This window comes from Mesoplodon densirostris, chromosome 15 (genome assembly GCF_025265405.1).
Source record: "Mesoplodon densirostris isolate mMesDen1 chromosome 15, mMesDen1 primary haplotype, whole genome shotgun sequence".
NCBI lineage: Eukaryota > Metazoa > Chordata > Mammalia > Artiodactyla > Ziphiidae > Mesoplodon > Mesoplodon densirostris.
Window position 1 is genome coordinate 29,360,498 of NC_082675.1, and position 17,103 is coordinate 29,377,600.

General features: G+C 54.2%; 1 protein-coding gene across 1 annotated transcript; it reads right to left on the reverse strand.

Moving 5' to 3' along the window:
- Nucleotides 1–236: 236 nt before the first annotated feature.
- Nucleotides 237–13,691, reverse strand: CIDEA (cell death inducing DFFA like effector a). The gene is made up of 5 exons (XM_060118684.1): nt 13,654–13,691; nt 6,384–6,528; nt 5,541–5,687; nt 2,595–2,776; nt 237–539 (listed from the first exon to the last, which is right to left on the reverse strand). The coding sequence occupies exons 1-5, from the start codon at nt 13,689–13,691 to the stop codon at nt 392–394; spliced, it is 660 nt and encodes a 219-aa protein (XP_059974667.1). The 3' UTR covers nt 237–391.
- Nucleotides 13,692–17,103: the final 3,412 nt, after the last annotated feature.

Below are 17,103 nucleotides of genomic sequence, written 5' to 3' on the forward strand. Positions count from 1 at the left end.
CGACATTATAAAACCCCACAATAACAGCTGACCCTCCAGTCTCCTGACAGACCTAAAAGTGGTTGCACGTGTTAGCAGAGCATCTCTGGCTGAGTTTTGCTTCTGTGAGTTTTGTGTGCTTTTCTGACATGAAGAAGACAGGAGGAAGAAGTGCGGTATCACAGCGACTCTCTTGACTGGTTTATTGTGGAGCCGCAGGCCTCGTGCTGCCCACGTCCCCCAACCCCATCCCCACCCGGGGGGCCTCCACCGCCTGGCCCCTGGCAGTGCCCTCAGGCCCCTTTTCTTTCTTGAGCAGGGGACACGTGGTGGGAACACAGCGTCTTCCGAATGTGTCCCCAGAGAGGGACCTGCGGGGTTGAGGCCAGTGGAAACTCCACACTGTGAGCCCCTATCCACTCGTGATCCCCCGGCGAGGGCGCGGGCCGGGCACCGCCCGCTCCTCTGTGTCAGCCAGCACTCGGAGCATGTAGGTGCCCGTGTGGACGAGACACTGGCCGGTCACTTGGGCGGTGTGAGACAGGAACCACAGCAGGCTCCTGCAAGAGACGGGGCAGTCGGGCGGGGTGGCGGTCCGGCCTGTGGGGCAGAGGACAGGGGTTCCCCACTCCCACCCCCACATGCGATCAGGGCCACACAGCCCACATCCCAGCACTTTCCAGTCCCAGCTCCCAGGGCACAGCCCCCCATCGCTGAGATGCAGGCGCCGGCTCCGGAGGTCTGGGTGGGACCTGGGACTCTGCATTTCCGGCAGCTCCCCTGCCACTGGCCTGGGACCACTCGTGGCCTCTCCTGAATGTGGCCTGTCACCAAGTCACTGGAACATGCTGAGCGGGCGGCCCAGGCAGCGCTGGCTCCGTCCTCCTTTGGCTGCTTGCTAACCCTGGCAGCCTTGCCGGGGCTGTGGAGCTTGTTGCTGAACTCAGTTGAGTCGGGGTGAAAGGAACCCCAGGCTGGAGGGGACTCAACACACCTGCCGTTGCGACCCTGTGACCCAGTTCGCTTAGGGCGGACGGGACACCCCGACTCGACCCTGGGCATCTGAGCCCAAGGCTGACCTGGCATTCGTGTTGTTTCAGACTAAAAAATAGCTCTAACTCAAATTCTTATTCTCTACCAAGTCCAAAGCTGAGGAATCCCACGCATTTTAAGGTCCGTCCCTTCACAAGGAACTGGGGGCTCGGCCGCACTGGTGGGGACCTCCACTCCTGGCATCCCTGCGGGGCCTGGCTGGCCAAGCCTCATATCTGGGGGCCTCCTACAGCTGATCGCACCACCCTCAGATCCACCAGACGGTGAGAATCAGTGACAAGAAGGCTGGGTCGTCTCTCGGGAAAGATTTTGCTGAGGTGGGTTCACTTTCTTTACACTTATCTAAGTTGTTGTAACTCTCACTTGAAAAATCAAGCAATCAAGCTGTTCTCTCCTGTCTCAGCAAAAAGAGGAAGCTCACTGGGGAAAGGGGGCGCGGTCCAGATTCCAGCAGCAGGACAGTAACTGTTGTCTGGAACCAGGCCTCGATGACTCTGGGTGGGAAAGGAGGCCAAAGGAAGCCACCGTCTGCCCGCAAGACCATGTACTGGGCGTGCAGCCCCGTCAGAAGGACCAGCCTCATTTCCAGAATGAGGAAAGCCTCGTTCCCCACCCGCACTACCATGCCCCGTGCTTCCCTCAGGGAAGCCATCCTGGGACAGCGGAAGGAGGGGACCAGCGCCCCAGAGAAACAGGCAGGCCCTGCTGGGGAGCTGTGCAGGGGGCATCAGGTGTCACGTGGCACCTCTTAGGCAAACTTCAAAGACCTCCTGCTCCTGTCACCCTCTCCCTGCATCCCCCCAACCCGAATCCCTTCTTTAGAGGCTCAGTGACGGATTAACGGAGGGCTGGAAGCAGGTGTATTTAGGGCCTGTGTGATCAGAGAACTTGGAAGCAAACTCCTCATTTTAAAGATGATGAAACTGAGGCTCAGAGAAGTTGAGTAACCTGTTAAAGGTCACACAGCTGGCTGCTCAGAAGCAAGCCTGGGTAGGAGCCCCTGGTACAGGGCTCACAGGCCGGGTGTCAGGAGTGTTCCTGGTGCACATAGAGAATGTGTTCAAACTGTTTTGGGGTACAGATCGGGATCTGTCTTCTCCAGGCCCGGCCTGTGGGGTAGGGGTGCCCTGGCAGTGCGTGGAGAGGGGAAAGGCCAGCACCTCCTGCCCACCAGCTTCAAGTTCTGTAACACAGAACTATGTGTGCAAGTCCTCATCCAGGTTTGGGGGCTACTCTGCACAAACCAGGTCAGAATCTCCTTGGCTCTGGTTTTAGCTGTCATTGCTGAGAAATAAGGTTTTTAAATGCACAGCTCTAGCTTTTAAAAGGAATTTGGTTCTTCTTTCTATTTATTATTTAGGTTATTATTTAGGTTTTCTTTCCATTTCGTATTCATTGGTCTTTGGAGAAAACTATGTATTTTGGCTCAAGTTTTTGTTTTCTGAGTAAGTCTGTGGCATAAGAGTTTTTATGACAACACGAGTGAGAGTCAGGCCGGGGCTCGAGGGGCTGGGGAGGGGCTGCCCACCATGTCCAGACTCTCTGGTCCCCAAGTCTGTTACCTCAGCAGGGCCTTGAGCCCTGGGCACCGGATGTCGTAGGACACCGAGTACATCTCGTACATAGTGGCTTTCACGTTGAGGCAGCCGATGACATCCTTGGGGTTCAGCTTGTACAAGTCGAAGGTTACTCTCGCGATCCCCTGTCTCTTTGGCGTCTGGCAGGCTGGGATGTAGGTACCACCCTAGAGCCGTGGAGGAAGAAAGTCTGCAGCACTGGCCCCACTGTGACCAACAAACCCTGTGCCTCTGGTTTTAGGCTGGTTTCAGCTGTCCTGTCAGCTTAAAATCTATGACTAAGCCGCTAACTATTCGAGGAATGTTTTCAGCAGATCAGTGTGCTTATGTTGCCATGGGGTCCAAACGCATAAGAAAGTGCCCTCCTCCAAGCTGCTCTGTTCAGTGACTGGAGGTGAGTGTGATTCGGCTTCAGGGTCTAGGGGTCAGTGGACAGTGTGCCGGTGACTTGAGGTGGAAACGCACTAACCCTGGTCACCTAGGGCCACGCGGCCGCCTGCTGACGACTGTGCCACAGCCCGCCTGACGGCCAGGGGGCACACTATTCCCGCCGTATGGGAGGCACCACGGAAAGTGCCAGAATCCACGGCTAAGCCGGGGCTGATGGCGTGTGATAAATCGTGGGCTCCCCTGATTTCTAGTTCCTGCCCTGGAGGAAGGCTGGCCTCTTGGGGACACTAGTGGGACCTACTCTCGGTCTACCTGAGACCATTTTGGTTAGGAAAGAAGGTCAGAGACCTCTATAAATCCCAGGTTTATAAACAGTCTTCCCACAGAAGCTTTGAGAAGAAACAAGAGAGAACAAAGCTGTCCCAGGTACACATCCCAGGTATATGTCCCAGGCACACGTCCTGGTGGGTTTGCTGCAACATGGTCCTGCAGTGTCCAGGATTCAAATAGAGGTACAACTTTCATGAGCCTTAGGTGTTGGGAGTAGTTGAGGCTGTGAGTGTTAAATTCTCTGACAAAAATCTACTAAATTTGAATTTAAACCATAAATTCCCCTAAACACACCCAAACCCTTCTTGCTGGAGCCCCTCTTCTCTTCCTGCCACCCCCACCCCCGCCCACTTGGACACACGATGGTTGCAGCCCATTGACTAACACACCGAGGTCCTGCTGCCGCGGAGGGGGTGTGTGTGTCATTTAGGAAACGTTAGTAAAAATTAAGATTACAGAATCAAGGGGTGAGTTCCACCTGAGCCCCTGACACAGCTCCTCCCTGACGCATGAAAGTTTTAATCTCACTCCCCCAACATCCTTGGTCTTGAGTCAAAATCGAGATGCCTCCCCAAACTTGGGACCTAACGGGGGTGTGGTTTCCATCATCTGGACCCAGGAGCCCCCTGAAGGTGCTCTGAGGACCTGCTCCCCACGGGACAGGCTCCAAGGCTTTGGATTGAGGAAGGGAGACCCCTGGCGGCTACTTCTTGGAAGTTCTGGCCAAGTCAAGTCAAGTCGCCTCACCGAGAAACCCCTACAAGTGGGGCAGGACTTACAATCCCTGAAGGAAGGATGTCCAGACGCCTAAGACCCCGCGTGAGACTCATGTCAACCAGGCTGTTACCAGATAGAGAAGCCTCCTCCCACCCCGAGAACCACCATATCGGTGCCACTCTAGTCCACAGCCTCCTGTCACCACCCTGACCCCCAGCTCAGCGCCCACCATGTGGGGGCTTCAACCTGTCACATGGCGACCGACTCCCCCACTAAGTAAAAGAGGATTTCACTCACAAAACAAACAGAAAAGACCCTTTCCATCTGAATTAGTTTCCTGGGGCTGCTGGGACCAATGGCCACAAGCTGAGTGGCTGAAAGCAACACAGACTCATGCTCTGACAGTTCTGGGGGTTGGAGGTCCTGAGTGAGCCGCAGGCTGTCCTGCTGGGGCTGCCGTCCCGGCTCCAGAGGCGCCTCTGTCCCTCGACCCGTGGCCTGTCTTCCTGTCACTCCTCTCTCTGCTTCCGCCCTCGCTGACTCTCCTGTGTTCCCCTTACAAGGACCCTGTGATGACACCACCCCACCAGGTAATCCAGGATCATCACCCCATGCCAAGTCCCCTTTGCCACGTAAAGTGACACGTTCCTGGGTTCTGGGGATGAGGACGTGGGTCATGGGGGCTGGAGAGAGGGACCAGCTAGGTCACGAGCATCAGTGAATAAACTCCGTCCACTGATGCTTCCTCCCCGGGTCTCTGTAAACTACACTCCAGCTTGCGTGGTTTGGGACTCAGCAGTCCCTAAAGCCTCAGGGGGGCAGCTTGAGGCCAGGTGCTCAGGAGAGAGCTCTGGGCAGCTGTCCTCCCAGAATCCAGTAGAGCTGGGGTCACTGGCTGCCCACAGGGGAGACGCCAGCTTCCCTCTCTGGATCCTGCCTGCTTGCCTCTCTGCATCCTGGTTTCCATAAAATGTTGGATTCTGAGGATTTCCCTTTCTTGAAGGTCAGTTAGGCATATAAAAAGATGTTTGAGTATTTTGCTTTACATTTTTAGGTGCTTTATGGTGGGAGTGTTTTCCAAGATATATAACCTATAGCTTTCTCAGAAATAAAACCCTTTATCCTACCTCTTTGCTTGCCTAAATCCCTGTGTTTGCACCTACACACTCCTCCCAGTTGTGTCAGCTCGCTACCTCCTGAGGTCACAGACAGTGAGTGGTCACAGGTCTTATCCACACACTCTAACCGGATCTGTAGCCCCTCACTGGCCAAAGCCTGACCCTCAGAATTACTGGCTCTAAATCACATAGTCCAGGTTCATAAAGATGCCAAGTTTCCTAGAAATAGTTGAAAGCATCCCTGGAGGGTAGGAGATCCAGTTATCAGGTGAACACAAGGGAAGTATTTGGAAAGTGGGCCAGTCAACCCCAAAGTGAGGACCGCACTTCCATGGGTGAGAAGCCTTCCCAGAAGCTGCCCAGACAACACGCTTACCGGTGTCCACTTCTGTCCCTTCTCCAGGACCATGAGGTGCGTGTTGTCCCCCAGGGTCTGGAAGAACGCCTCCGTGTCCACCACGGTGCCATCCTCCTCCAACACCAAAGTGACCAGTCTGCTGGCAATAACCAGGGCATCCAGGGTCTAGGTCAGAACACACCAGCGTCATGGGGTGAAGTGAGAGACTCCGTTTGGACCCATCCATGGCATCAACTAAGTCATGGTTCCAGAAGTGTTGGCCTATTTTGAGGGTTTTAAATGGTAAAGATGGACCTTACCTGGTGTCTAGGACTCAGCCTTTGCTTGGAAAAGAGAAGTTAAAAAATCAAACGGACCTAACTTCTTCAGAGGTTTCAATGACGTGAGATAAGGGGTTACACTGAATAATATTCAGTTTCTAAAATGTCCTGCTTATTTAGACAAATAAAAAGAATGACCCTGTATCTGTGATACTTAAAGAGCCCACATCTCTGTCGCTTCAGAGACGGCGTGTTGGATTCTCATTTCTCGTCTCCGATGAGAGTCTATGATTCTTCCTTATCTGGCGATCGAGGACGCTGTTTTAGATTAAGGACAATTCGTCCCTGGCCTTTATAACCAAAACCAGATTTCTACAGTTGCTGCCTCCTATATTCTCCCTGTCAAAGAACCAGAGCCACATTATCAATTGATGGCTACTTTGAAGGTTTTCGTCTCTGTACCTAAGTCTTTTATGGGACAGGGACACAGCAATATTCCCTTTAATGTCAGAAGGCTCCCCCAGACCCTCTGAGGCCAGGACACAGACCCTCTGTCTTGCACTGGCTTGTTCCCGGGACCCATGTGGGCTGGTGGGGGTACCTTGGTGAGGAGCTCCTGCAGGCTGCTGGCGGTCACCCCTCGGCGGCTGCTCCTGTCATGGTTGGAGACCCGGAAGGGGCGAGCGGGATGCATGAGGGGTGTGAGCAGCACCTTCTTCGTCTGCGACCCCATAAACGTCAGGGGCCTAGAAATGGAGGGAAAAGTAAAAACAAATTGATGTTACTTTAAAGAAGAGTCTTTAAAGAGAGGTTTGAAGTACACAGAAATAAGACAAGCTTAATATTTGCACCTAAAAGAAAGGAAGCCAATGGTTGGGGATGATTAAAAATTGTGTACCTGACATCCAAGGAACAAACAAATACATAAAATTAAAAAATACAACCATCATTACACCCATTTTTACCAGAACATTCAAAGCCCTTGCAGTAACTGTTTGAGAAGGAAAGGTAAAGTCATCAAAAGAGAAATAACAATTATATTCTGAAAACATGGATTTTAGAGCTGAAAAATCTAAGAAAATGATTTCTCCAGGCCATGTAGTAACTGAACAGAGTTAAAGAATTAGGCACACACACAAATAGTTACATATTTGCACAATACAACAAAGCCAGAAATTTAAAAGCCAGATAGTGTTCACTATAGCAATAAACCAATTTTTTGAAATTAGGATAAATGAGGAACAGCAGAACCCTGTAATCACTGCAGCTGGAAAACCAGCCACTTCAGATTGTATATCATGTGGCACTTTGGAGTGAGTTCCGCATTTATCACAGAATTAATTTATCAATTCACCACAAAAAAAGAACTAACATAGGAAAAGAAAACAACGTAGGAAAACCAAATCAGGACAATTTTCTGAGAAAAAAACCCCAACCCTTGATTATTAAAGTTTTGTTACCTAGCAAATACTAAAAAGTAATAAAGTGAAGGATAAATTAAAAACAGCTGATAAGTAGTAACTTTAGTAGTTTTTTTTTAACATACACATATTTTTCTTTATATGTATTAACTCAATCCTCAAAAACCCTAGTTTTCTCAATTTACAGGTGAAGAAACTGAGACCAGAGAGCGGCCCCACAGGTCAGAGCTGGGAATTTAGACCAGGCACCTGGTCTCTGCCTCAGAAAGGTGATCTAGATGCCACAGGCTAAGAAGGAATAAGAAAAGCCTGCATATCAGTGAAGAGGTGAAGATTTGACAACAATCAAAGAAATGCAGAACCACCTTTGACACCATGGGTGCTCTTAAACCCACATGCAAGAAGTTGTCTAAATAACTCTGGAGGGGACCAGATGCGCCTTGCTGGTGGGGCTGGAAGGGGGTTTTCAGTCTCTGTGGCGACCAGTCTGGCACTGAGGGAGGAGCTCCACCCTGGACAGTGGATGTTTTTATATCAGGAATGTATCTGTAGAGAAATTATTCACAATATAAACAGAAATCAGCCATGTCCCAGATCCTGCTTTGTGCTGGCCACTGTGATAAATGTTGGACACTCAATCTCCTCAGACCCTGAGGGACTAGCACCTGTCATGGCACTGTCCCCCAGCCCTGAACAGCGCTCAAATAGGTGGTGACTATTTGGACAAATCCCCCTTCAGTGACAATCAGGAGAATGAAACAAAGGGCTTTATTTTGGGGGACAACCTTGAAGAAGATACAAAGTGAGGACATGACTGCTTTCTGACACTTACAGCAGTTTGTCTAGAGTAACTCTACGAAGGTTAAAATTCTAGGAATACCTGCCCTGTTTGCCAGTGTAGGCCACCTGCATATATATACTATATATATACACAGCTGCATCTATATACATATGCATATATATCTATCTATATCTCACACACACAGTCATTTATCTATCTATGCTTTATTTCTCCAACTAGACTGGACTTTCCTCATGGACAAAGGTGACAACCTGGCCTTGCGACTGGCATCTGAAGTGCGGGGGGCGGGCGGGGGGACGTCTTGTGGGGCTGAGCCCTCACCCTGTGGAATCTGATGCCGTCTCTGGGTAGATGGTGCCAGAACTGAGTTCAGGGACTTCCCCGGTGGTCCAGTGGTAAAGAATCTGCCTCCCCTGGACACCCTGCCAGAGACTGAGGAATGCTTGGTGCTGTGTGGGGAGCCCCTCCCCCATCCTTACATGCTAGAATTGGTGTCACAACCTCTTCACCTAGATCGTCAGCAAGAATTTGGTGTGACACATACTTAGCCGGCATCAGGCTTGTGCCTCGTGACTGCAGGCATCCGAGCACCTGCCATAGCCAGCAATGTGCTGGCTTTTTATACATTTATTTATTTGTTTTTATTTTTGGCTGCATTGCGTCTTCGTTGCTGCACACGGGCTTTCTCTAGTTGCGGTGAGCAGGGACTCCTCTTCATTGCAGTGCGCGGGCTTCTCTTGTTATGGAGCACGGTCTCTAGGTGTGTGGGCTTCAGTAGTTGTGGTGCACGGGCTCAGTAGTTACGGTTCTCGGGCTCTAGAGCGCAGGCTCAATAGTTGTGGTGCACGGGCTTAGCTGCTCCACGGCATGCGAGATCTTCCCAGACCAGGGCCCAAACCCGTGTCCCCTGTATTGGCAGGTGGATTCTTAACCACTGCGCCACCAGGGAAGCCCTGTGCTGACTTTTTAAATATATTAACTAATTTCATCACAACCTTACAAGGAAAGTATTACCCCATTTCTCAGGTGAGAAAACTGAGGCTCAGAGTGGTTTCTCAAGGTCACCCAGTTAATAAGGAATCTCTCTGAACTTCAAGTCCCAAGCAGTAAACATTGGCCAGAGCCAGTGAAGAAGAGCTGCGGGCTGGGAGGATACCCACAGCTCCTCTCCAGGGTCACCACCCAGCCTGTGGCCAGCGTGGCAGCTTCAAGGGGGACTATGACTGGCCAGTGGTCCCCACACGGCTCTCCCACCAGAATTAGAGCAGCCTAGCAAGGGAGTCCGGGGCTGAACCGACCCAGCGGAGGGCCTGGCACACGGCCACCAGACCTCTGCCCCAGTTCCAGGGAGTTACACAGGCTCCTCATTACACAACATGACAACCAGGGGCCCACATTCTGCTGGGCTGACGCTCAGAGCCCTCCCTGGCAACCCGGTGGACAAGGCAGCGAGGATTATACACACAATGCTTCACAGCTGGGACCTGGCTCTGTTCTCAACCTGATCATAGCATCACTGGAAACTTGAACTCTCGTTGAGGAGAAAAGAAAGGTACCAGCACAGTGCCTGACCAGGCCAAAGGCGAGCAGCTGAGTACCAGGGAGGCTCAGGGCGTGGAGGGAGGGATGGTCAGAGTCGGGGCGGGGTGGGGAGGTTGCCCACTGGTGAAACCCTCCTCTGGTGCGGGGAGCCCGGGGCCTGCCAGCAAGAGCCTCCCTCCCCCCAGAGCAGGGAGTGATTCCTTTGTCCCTGAGTAAAAGACAGGCTAGGGCCAACCATAGAAGTGGGAGGGTGGGAGGACAAAGTTCACGTCTTGGAACCTGGACCCAGGCCCTGTGGGGGGTCAATGGCACGCCCTGGGCTGAACAGCTCTGACCCAGTTAGTTGTGGTCTGTATCTCCTCATCGCCACCTTTGTGAGCCCCCAGGTGACCCACTGACCTAGCTCCGCCCACCACAATGCCCTCATTGTCTTTTAACTTCTGACCAGATTAAGTGCTGGCAGTCACTCCCAGGGCCTTCCCTCCTCGCTGCCCTGAGATAGCCAACCTCAATAAAGAAGGACGTCCAGTGGGCTTCCCTGGTGGCGCAGTGGTTGTGAGTCTGCCTGCCGATGCAGGGGACACGGGTTTGTGCCCCGGTCCAGGAAGATCCCACATGCCACGGAGCGGCTGGGCCTGTGAGCCATGGCCGCTGAGCCTGCGCGTCCAGAGCCTGTGCTCTGCAATAAGAGGGGCCGCAACAGTGAGAGGCCCACATACCGCAAAAAAAAAAAAAAAAAAAGGACATCCAGTTATTGCTGTTCTTACGCCGTACGTTTCCCAACAGAGAATTGGAGAAAAGGCTTAGGAGCCACATAAAAAGGCCCTGCAGGCGTGAGCCATTCTTTCCAAGGAACAGGATGAGTGATTTGATGTGCTGAATTATATATAATCAAGACTATCTTATAGATGATGTAAAAAGGGGTTAAACGCTATCTTAGGTACACTAAATCTGCCGAACAAATACTACACCTGCTTACTCTGCTCCAGCGAAAGGAACAGCAGGGACAACCAGGTACAAGAACAAAGCAACATATTAATCCAGCTCAATTCTGGTCCTCTTAATGGGATCATTTATGTCACTGGCCACTAGACCAAGGCTGAAAATGTGTTGCTATTCCCCCTGAATGCTGTACTACATCGAAGTTGTCACAGGAGCACTAAGAAGACTTAGAATCCAGCTTTTGGCAACCCCTCATGTTGGCTGCCCTCTAATCCCTGGGAACGTGCAGGCAATCACACAAAACAGGAAGGGAGATGGTTCAGTACACGGAAAAACAAAACCAAGGAAACAGGCTCTTCAAGGAAATCGATTGTTTGGGGAAATCAAGATGATAAGAAAAGTCAGACTTCATAGAACATTCTGGAAAATTGTGAGGGTGTGTATCTCCCAGAAGTGAAGGAACAGGGAAATCTCTGTATTTTTCCCGGAGGGAGTGAGGAGACCTCAACTCGTAGAGTAGGAAATAAAGCAACAGGCACAGGCTGACAGTGGACGTGAACCCCACTGCTGTGGAACAAAGCTGGCCCACAGGTCACAGAAGGCGTCTTTCTAGGCCACCTTCTGGACTGATGTTTGTTCTGAAAGCGCTGGGGGAGAAAAGCAGGCCCGGGAACAGGCCGTCAGGTGGACAAGTAGGGCCCACGTGAAGAGATAAAGCTCATACAGAGCTCTGTGCCCAAAGCCGGGTGACAAGGACAGTGCAGGGAAGGGAAGTGTGAACCCAGCCATGGGAATGCAGAGAAGGGGTAGGCCTTGGAAAGCATCCATCAGGCTTGGCGGGGCCTCCGAGAGCTGCAGGGACAGTGGCTGAGGGACAGTCTCGGGGGTGGTGGGGTCTCACCGCGGCAGGAAGCAGAGGAGTGTTGGCCCCTGTGAGGCTTCCTGCTCCCCAGCGGGCCTGGCTCATGACAAGCAACACACGGAACACGTGGGTCCCACTGGGAGCCCCATGGCAGGACTGTGGCAGCTCCCGGCTGTGCATTGACCCACCCAGCAAAATGCTTGGCTAGAAAGCATATCCAATACATGACCGTGAAGTCTTTGAACACTTTGAATATTATTAAAATAAGAGTTTAGACCACGAAGGAGTAAGCATCAGTAACTTGGGAGATCGACTTGTAGAAAAGTCAATTCCTTGCTTGCATCACTAACAAGACTGGTCAAATTTGTACTGAAAGGGCAGCTATTCAAAACCTAGAGTTCCTTGTTCAAGGAAAATAGCTACAAAAGCAGCTACTTTGCACAAAGTGTAAAGGAGATCAGCTCTGTAACAACCTCAGGGTCAGTGTGAATGTTATCAAAGCCAGAACACAAAGTCAGAGCAGGCTTCCTCTGTGGCAACACACACCCTGTGGACACCCTGGGCGTCCAGAGCTGAGCCAGGAGATCTTGGGCTGCAGCTGCTGGGTCTGCAGCCTGGACTCGGCTTTAAAGAAGGCAGAAGACAAAAGTTTTCCTTTCAGCAAATGTGACAGATGGTGCAGAAGCAGGTGGGGTCCCAAGAATTAGAGCAGCTCAGTTCTCAAGCAGGAACCCAATGACGGTGAGTCCCCACAGGTGGTCCCTAGCTCCCTCCCAGAGCCCTGCACTCAGGGCTGTCTAAGCAGATCAGTCCTCCCCCATGTGCTCATCTGCCAACATTTCAGAAGCAAGTCGCTCCACCTCACACTGAGACGTTTTGGGTTTGGGATTGTGCTGTAGGGTTAGGTACTAAGGCAGGGGCAGCCTTAATTCTTCAGGCCTCATCTCCTCCCGCTGCAGGCCACACCAGCCAGGGCTTAGGGCCCCCTCACAGTCCTTACAACTTGGCCCACCAGCTCAGTGCTGGGAGGACCTTGGAGAGGCCCATGGGAGAAAAGTTTGGAGGATGCACTACAAACTGTCAGCAGTTGCTACCCTTGGGAGTGGGACTGGGGGGGCGAGTGAAGCTGGAGGTAGAGGAAGAAACCAAGGGTCTTCCCCTTAGGCCTAAACCACATCAGTGAAGATGCATGAAAACGTCTGTTTCTCACCTTCCTGGGGTCCTGTTTTTAAAGAGAAGGCCCAAGCGGGAGACAGCGCCCCCTTCCATATTGGCGGCTCTCTCTAACCTTGGGCCTGGCACAGATCCCCCTTTAAAGACCCAGGTTCAGAAGCTTACTGATCACACTCCCCTCTCTCTCACCCACCCCATCCCTCCACCCCAGTCACCTCGGAAAACCAGCATTTTAAAGAACTCAAGGAGACCTTCAGAGAAGCAGTATCCCTCCCCCAAGTCTGTAAAGTTACTGCCACCCAATATCTTTAGGATTTTACAGACAAGGATTGGTTTGGGTTTCCTGGGTGTGAAGATGAACCCAAGAATGGAAAAAAAAGTGATGCAGGGCCTGGGTCACGGGCGCGTGGACCGGGAGAGGAGGCGGCGGGCGTCCGCGGGCCCCTCTACCCCTCTCCGCCCCCCAAAGCGTCACCACTTCCCCCCAAACTCCTCCTTACAAACCTGGGGGCTCAGCCAGCACGGTCAGGGAGCGTCCAGACCCAGGCGCGCCCCGGTTAGCCCACCACGCTCGGAGCCGGAGCCCGCGCGGCCCTGAGGGGTCAGCTGGCCGCCTCGGGGCCGCCCAGCGTCCCCACCAACGCCCCTCGTCTCGCCCCAGCTCGCACCGCGGTCCGGGACCCCGAGAAGCCTGGCCGCGCGCGCGCCCAGGCCTCCAGGGACGGGCCCCGTCTGCACCCGCTGCGGTCGCGGCTAGAAATGCAGCCGCTCCGCACTCACCACGGTCACCTGTTCCGCGGACGCCCGCGCACCTCGGAAGCCACACCTGGCGCTGGCGGCCGGCCGGAGGCGGGGAAGGGATCGCGCGCGGGCTCCGGCTGGGCGCCTGGGCGCTGGGCGCCTGGGCGCAGGGGCCGCGGGGGTGGGGGAGCGCAGGGAGAGCGGGGCGCACGAGGACAAGGGGCGCCGGGGTGAGAGGCGCAGGAGGACAGGGGCGCAGGGGGACGAAGGGGGCAGGGGGATGTGGGGCTCGTGGGGACAAGGGGCGCCGGGGGCGCAGGGGGCCGAGAGGGGGCGGGGAAACGAGGGCCCCGAGGGCGGCGGGGGCGCAGACCCGCGGGGCACTAGCCTGAGGAGGGCTCCGGCGCAGTCCCGGGCCATGTCCATCGCTCGGGTCGTTGCGGGGCCGGCCTCCCCGGGCGCAGCCTCTTAAAGCGCCGCTGCCGGCCCCGCCCGCGTCCACGCCCCTTGGGCTGCGGAGGCCGCGGAGGACGACAGTCGCCACTACCCGGAGCCCAGCCGCTCCGCGGGCCATAGGGGGTCGCCGGTCGGCCTGTCGGAGGTTGGGGCAGTCGGGGACACCACCACGCTGGCAGCGTGGCCTCGGCTGTGGAAAGGCGGGTGTGGCCCCAGGATTCGGGAGACCGTGGGACGGGATGCACGCAGGTCCCCCAGGGCCGCGCCAGCCGCTGCCTTTGGGGCGAGGACCCGCCCTCAGGGCCAACCCACGAGGCTGTCTCGCGGCGGGGACAGGGGGTAGAGGAGGTGAAAGACCTCGGGGACTTCACAATCCTTTAGCTACAGGGATGGGACTTCCTCAGAGTAAGGCGAGAGAAACACCGAGCCAGGGCGAGGGTGTAACCCGGGTCCTGCTTGCATAGCCCTCGCTTGGGATGGGAAGATGCAATAGCTCCTGTTCAGACCCCAGAAAGGGCAGGGCTGTCAGGGATTCCATAGCTCTTAACTGCGAACTTGGAGCGGACTCTGTGAGCGGGTTAAGGAGTGGGGTGGTTTCCCAACCCCGGCGCTTTAAAAGGGGTAAACCGGGATGAAAGTGTCCAGCGCCGCCCTACACGCAGGGTGACTGGCCCTCGCCTTGTCAGCCTGCTGCCCGTGCTGTTGCCAGGAGCCGGTTTCCAAAGAGCTGTGACCTGACCTCTGCCTCGGTCCGGGACTCACTTGACCAGCACAGCAGGCCCTTCTATCCGCGCTCCGCCTCCATTTAGTCACAGAGACAAGCACATGTCTTGCCCTGAGGGTCGCTGGTGTCACCGAGATGAGTGTGGAGCCAAAAGCAATTTCCTTCCAGAGTCCTGGACTCCACAGGGCCTGCAGAGCCCCAGCCCCAGGCAAGGTGGTTCCTGCCCAGAGCCCCGGGGGCTGGACTGGGCCTTAGCTGCCCCTCCCCTGACCCCCTGCTGTGGCCTGAATGTTTGTGTCCACCCCACACTCATATTGCAACCCTAATGCCCAGGGTGATAGCACTGGAAGGTGGGCTTTGGGAGGTGCTTAGATTGTGAGGCCGGAGCCCACATGGATGGGATTAATGTCCTTATAAAGGAGGGTCCAGAGAGTTCCCTCACCCCTTCTGCCACATGAGGACACAGGGAGAGGATGGCCAGCCATGAACCAGGAGAAGGCGTCACTAGAACCCCGCCCTGCTGGCCCCTGATCTGGGACTTCCAGCCTGCAGAACCATGGGCAGTAAATCTCGGCCATTCATAATAAGCCACCCTGTGTACAGCATTCTGTTAGAGCAGCCTCACCAGACTAGACACGCAGTTTGACAAATGAGAAAGTGGGTCCAGTCAATTCAACTCCCCTCTTTAAAAACTTTTTATGGTAAAAAATTTCAAATATGAAGACATATAGGGGGGCTTCCCTGGTGGCGCAGTGGTTGAGAGTCCGTCTGCTGATGCAGGGGACACGGGTTTGTGCCCCGGTCTGGGAAGATCCCACATGCTGCAGAGTGGCTGGGCCCGTGAGCCATGGCCACTGAGCCTGCGCGTCCAGAGCCTGTGCTCCGCAACGGGAGAGGCCACAACAGTGAGAGGCCCGCGTACCGCAAAAAAAAAAAAAAAAAAAGACATATAGGGACTTCCCTGGTGGCACAGTGGTTAATAATCCACCTGCCAATGCAGGGAACACGGGTTTGATCCCTGGTCCGGGAAGATCCCACATGCCGTGGAGGAACTAAGCCCATGCACCACAACTACTGAGCCTGTGCTCTAGGGCCCACGTGCCACAACTACTGAGCCCGCATGCCACAACTACTGAAGCCCGCGCGCCTAGAACCCATGCTCCGCAACAAGAGAAGCCACCGCAATGAGAAGCCCGTGCACCGCAACCAAGAGTAGCCCCCGCTCCCTGCAACTAGAGAAAGCCCGCGAGCAGCAACGAAGACCCAATGCAGCCAAAAATAAATAAATTAAAATAAATAAATTTTTTAAAAACCTTAAAAAATATAAAGACATATAGAAAGAACATGCCATGAGCATCCTTATACCCAGTGCCTGGATTCAATCACCATTGACATTTTGACATTTGCTTTTTTATCTGTATTTTTATTTGAACCCCTTCACATCAAATCCTTCAACCTGCATCTCTGAAGAAACCAGAATGTTGTCACACACACCATAGTGATGTCACCTCTCCTAATGAAATAAAAGTGACTCCTAGTCACACCTGTTCATCCACGTGGTAGCAGTGGTCAGGATTTCCTTCCTTTTTAAGGCTGAATAATACCCCACTGTGTGGATGGACCACATTCCGTTTATTCATCAGCCATCGATGGACACTTGGGTAGCTTCCCTCTCCTGGCCACTGTGAATAGTGCCACTGTGAACACCAGTGTACAGATATGGCATCATGTTTTTTAAAAATAGAAAACCAGGGTGGCCCTGACCTTTTCCTTCCTTTTCTGCACTGGCCTTGCTGCCGACCAGAAATCTGTCAGAGCCGGTGCAGGACCAGGACACCCATGCCAGCATCGAGCCATGGCAGTGACCAGGGTGAGCAGAAGCTCAGGCTTTTCTCGAAGCTGAGAGACAGCAAAGGCCATCCGTGTGCCCAGGGACGAGACTCTGGACGGCTGGGAGTGGCGGCTCCAACCCTCTTGCCCCACATGTCCACTTTGGCCCCCTTTGGCTCTATGTGTGGCCTCCCTGCCAAGGTGGGGGAGGGGGGACCTGCCACCAGCCGCCTGGTGGCAGTAAACAGCTCTTCCTCTGGCCACCAACCTGGCCGCCTGGGCGTCTGGCTGCTGCTCTGCCTGCTGTCCTGCCCACCACCGCCCCCCACCCCCGGCCCTTGGACCCCCGTCTCACAGCCTAGGCTTTGCATGAATACTCTCCAGCCAAGGCTGTCAACGGGCAGACTGGTGACACCACTGTGGACGCACCGAGGTTTGCGAGCTCATACACAACATGGAGCTCTGGAGAGTACCAGACTGTGGCGGCATCACTGTCCATGAGGTCTCTTCAGAGCCTGTGGGAGCGGTCATGTGCCTTTCCGCGTGCCCAGCACATGCCCAGGGCGGGGACGGCTCGTGGGGCCCTGCTGACGCGTCACGAATCCGTGCTCAACGGCAGAGCCCGCTCAGGTGCACTGCAGGGGGTTAGGCGGGAGCTGCCACCAGAAACGCAGGATTTCCCCAGATCCGCACAGCAAAGTGCCCTGCAGCCATGGCCCTGGGACGGCTCCCGTCTCTTGTGTCCTCCCACCGCCTTGGGATAAGATCATGTGGTTAGATGCCCTGCACCTGTGGTGCTCAAGCTTCGCAGAGCTGTGGTCCTGCACA

Bases quoted from the DNA above. Each gene is read 5' to 3' on its own strand.
- CIDEA (XM_060118684.1), bottom strand. From the start codon at position 13,691: ATGGACATGGCCCGGGACTGCGCCGGAGCCCTCCTCAG. The intron at 5,688-6,383 runs GTACCCCCACCA...GTTCTGACCTAG, and splicing joins TGCAGGAGCTCCTCACCAAG to ACCCTGGATGCCCTGGTTAT. The intron at 540-2,594 runs GTAACAGACTTG...CGTCTCTTGCAG, and splicing joins GGGCTCAAGGCCCTGCTGAG to GAGCCTGCTGTGGTTCCTGT.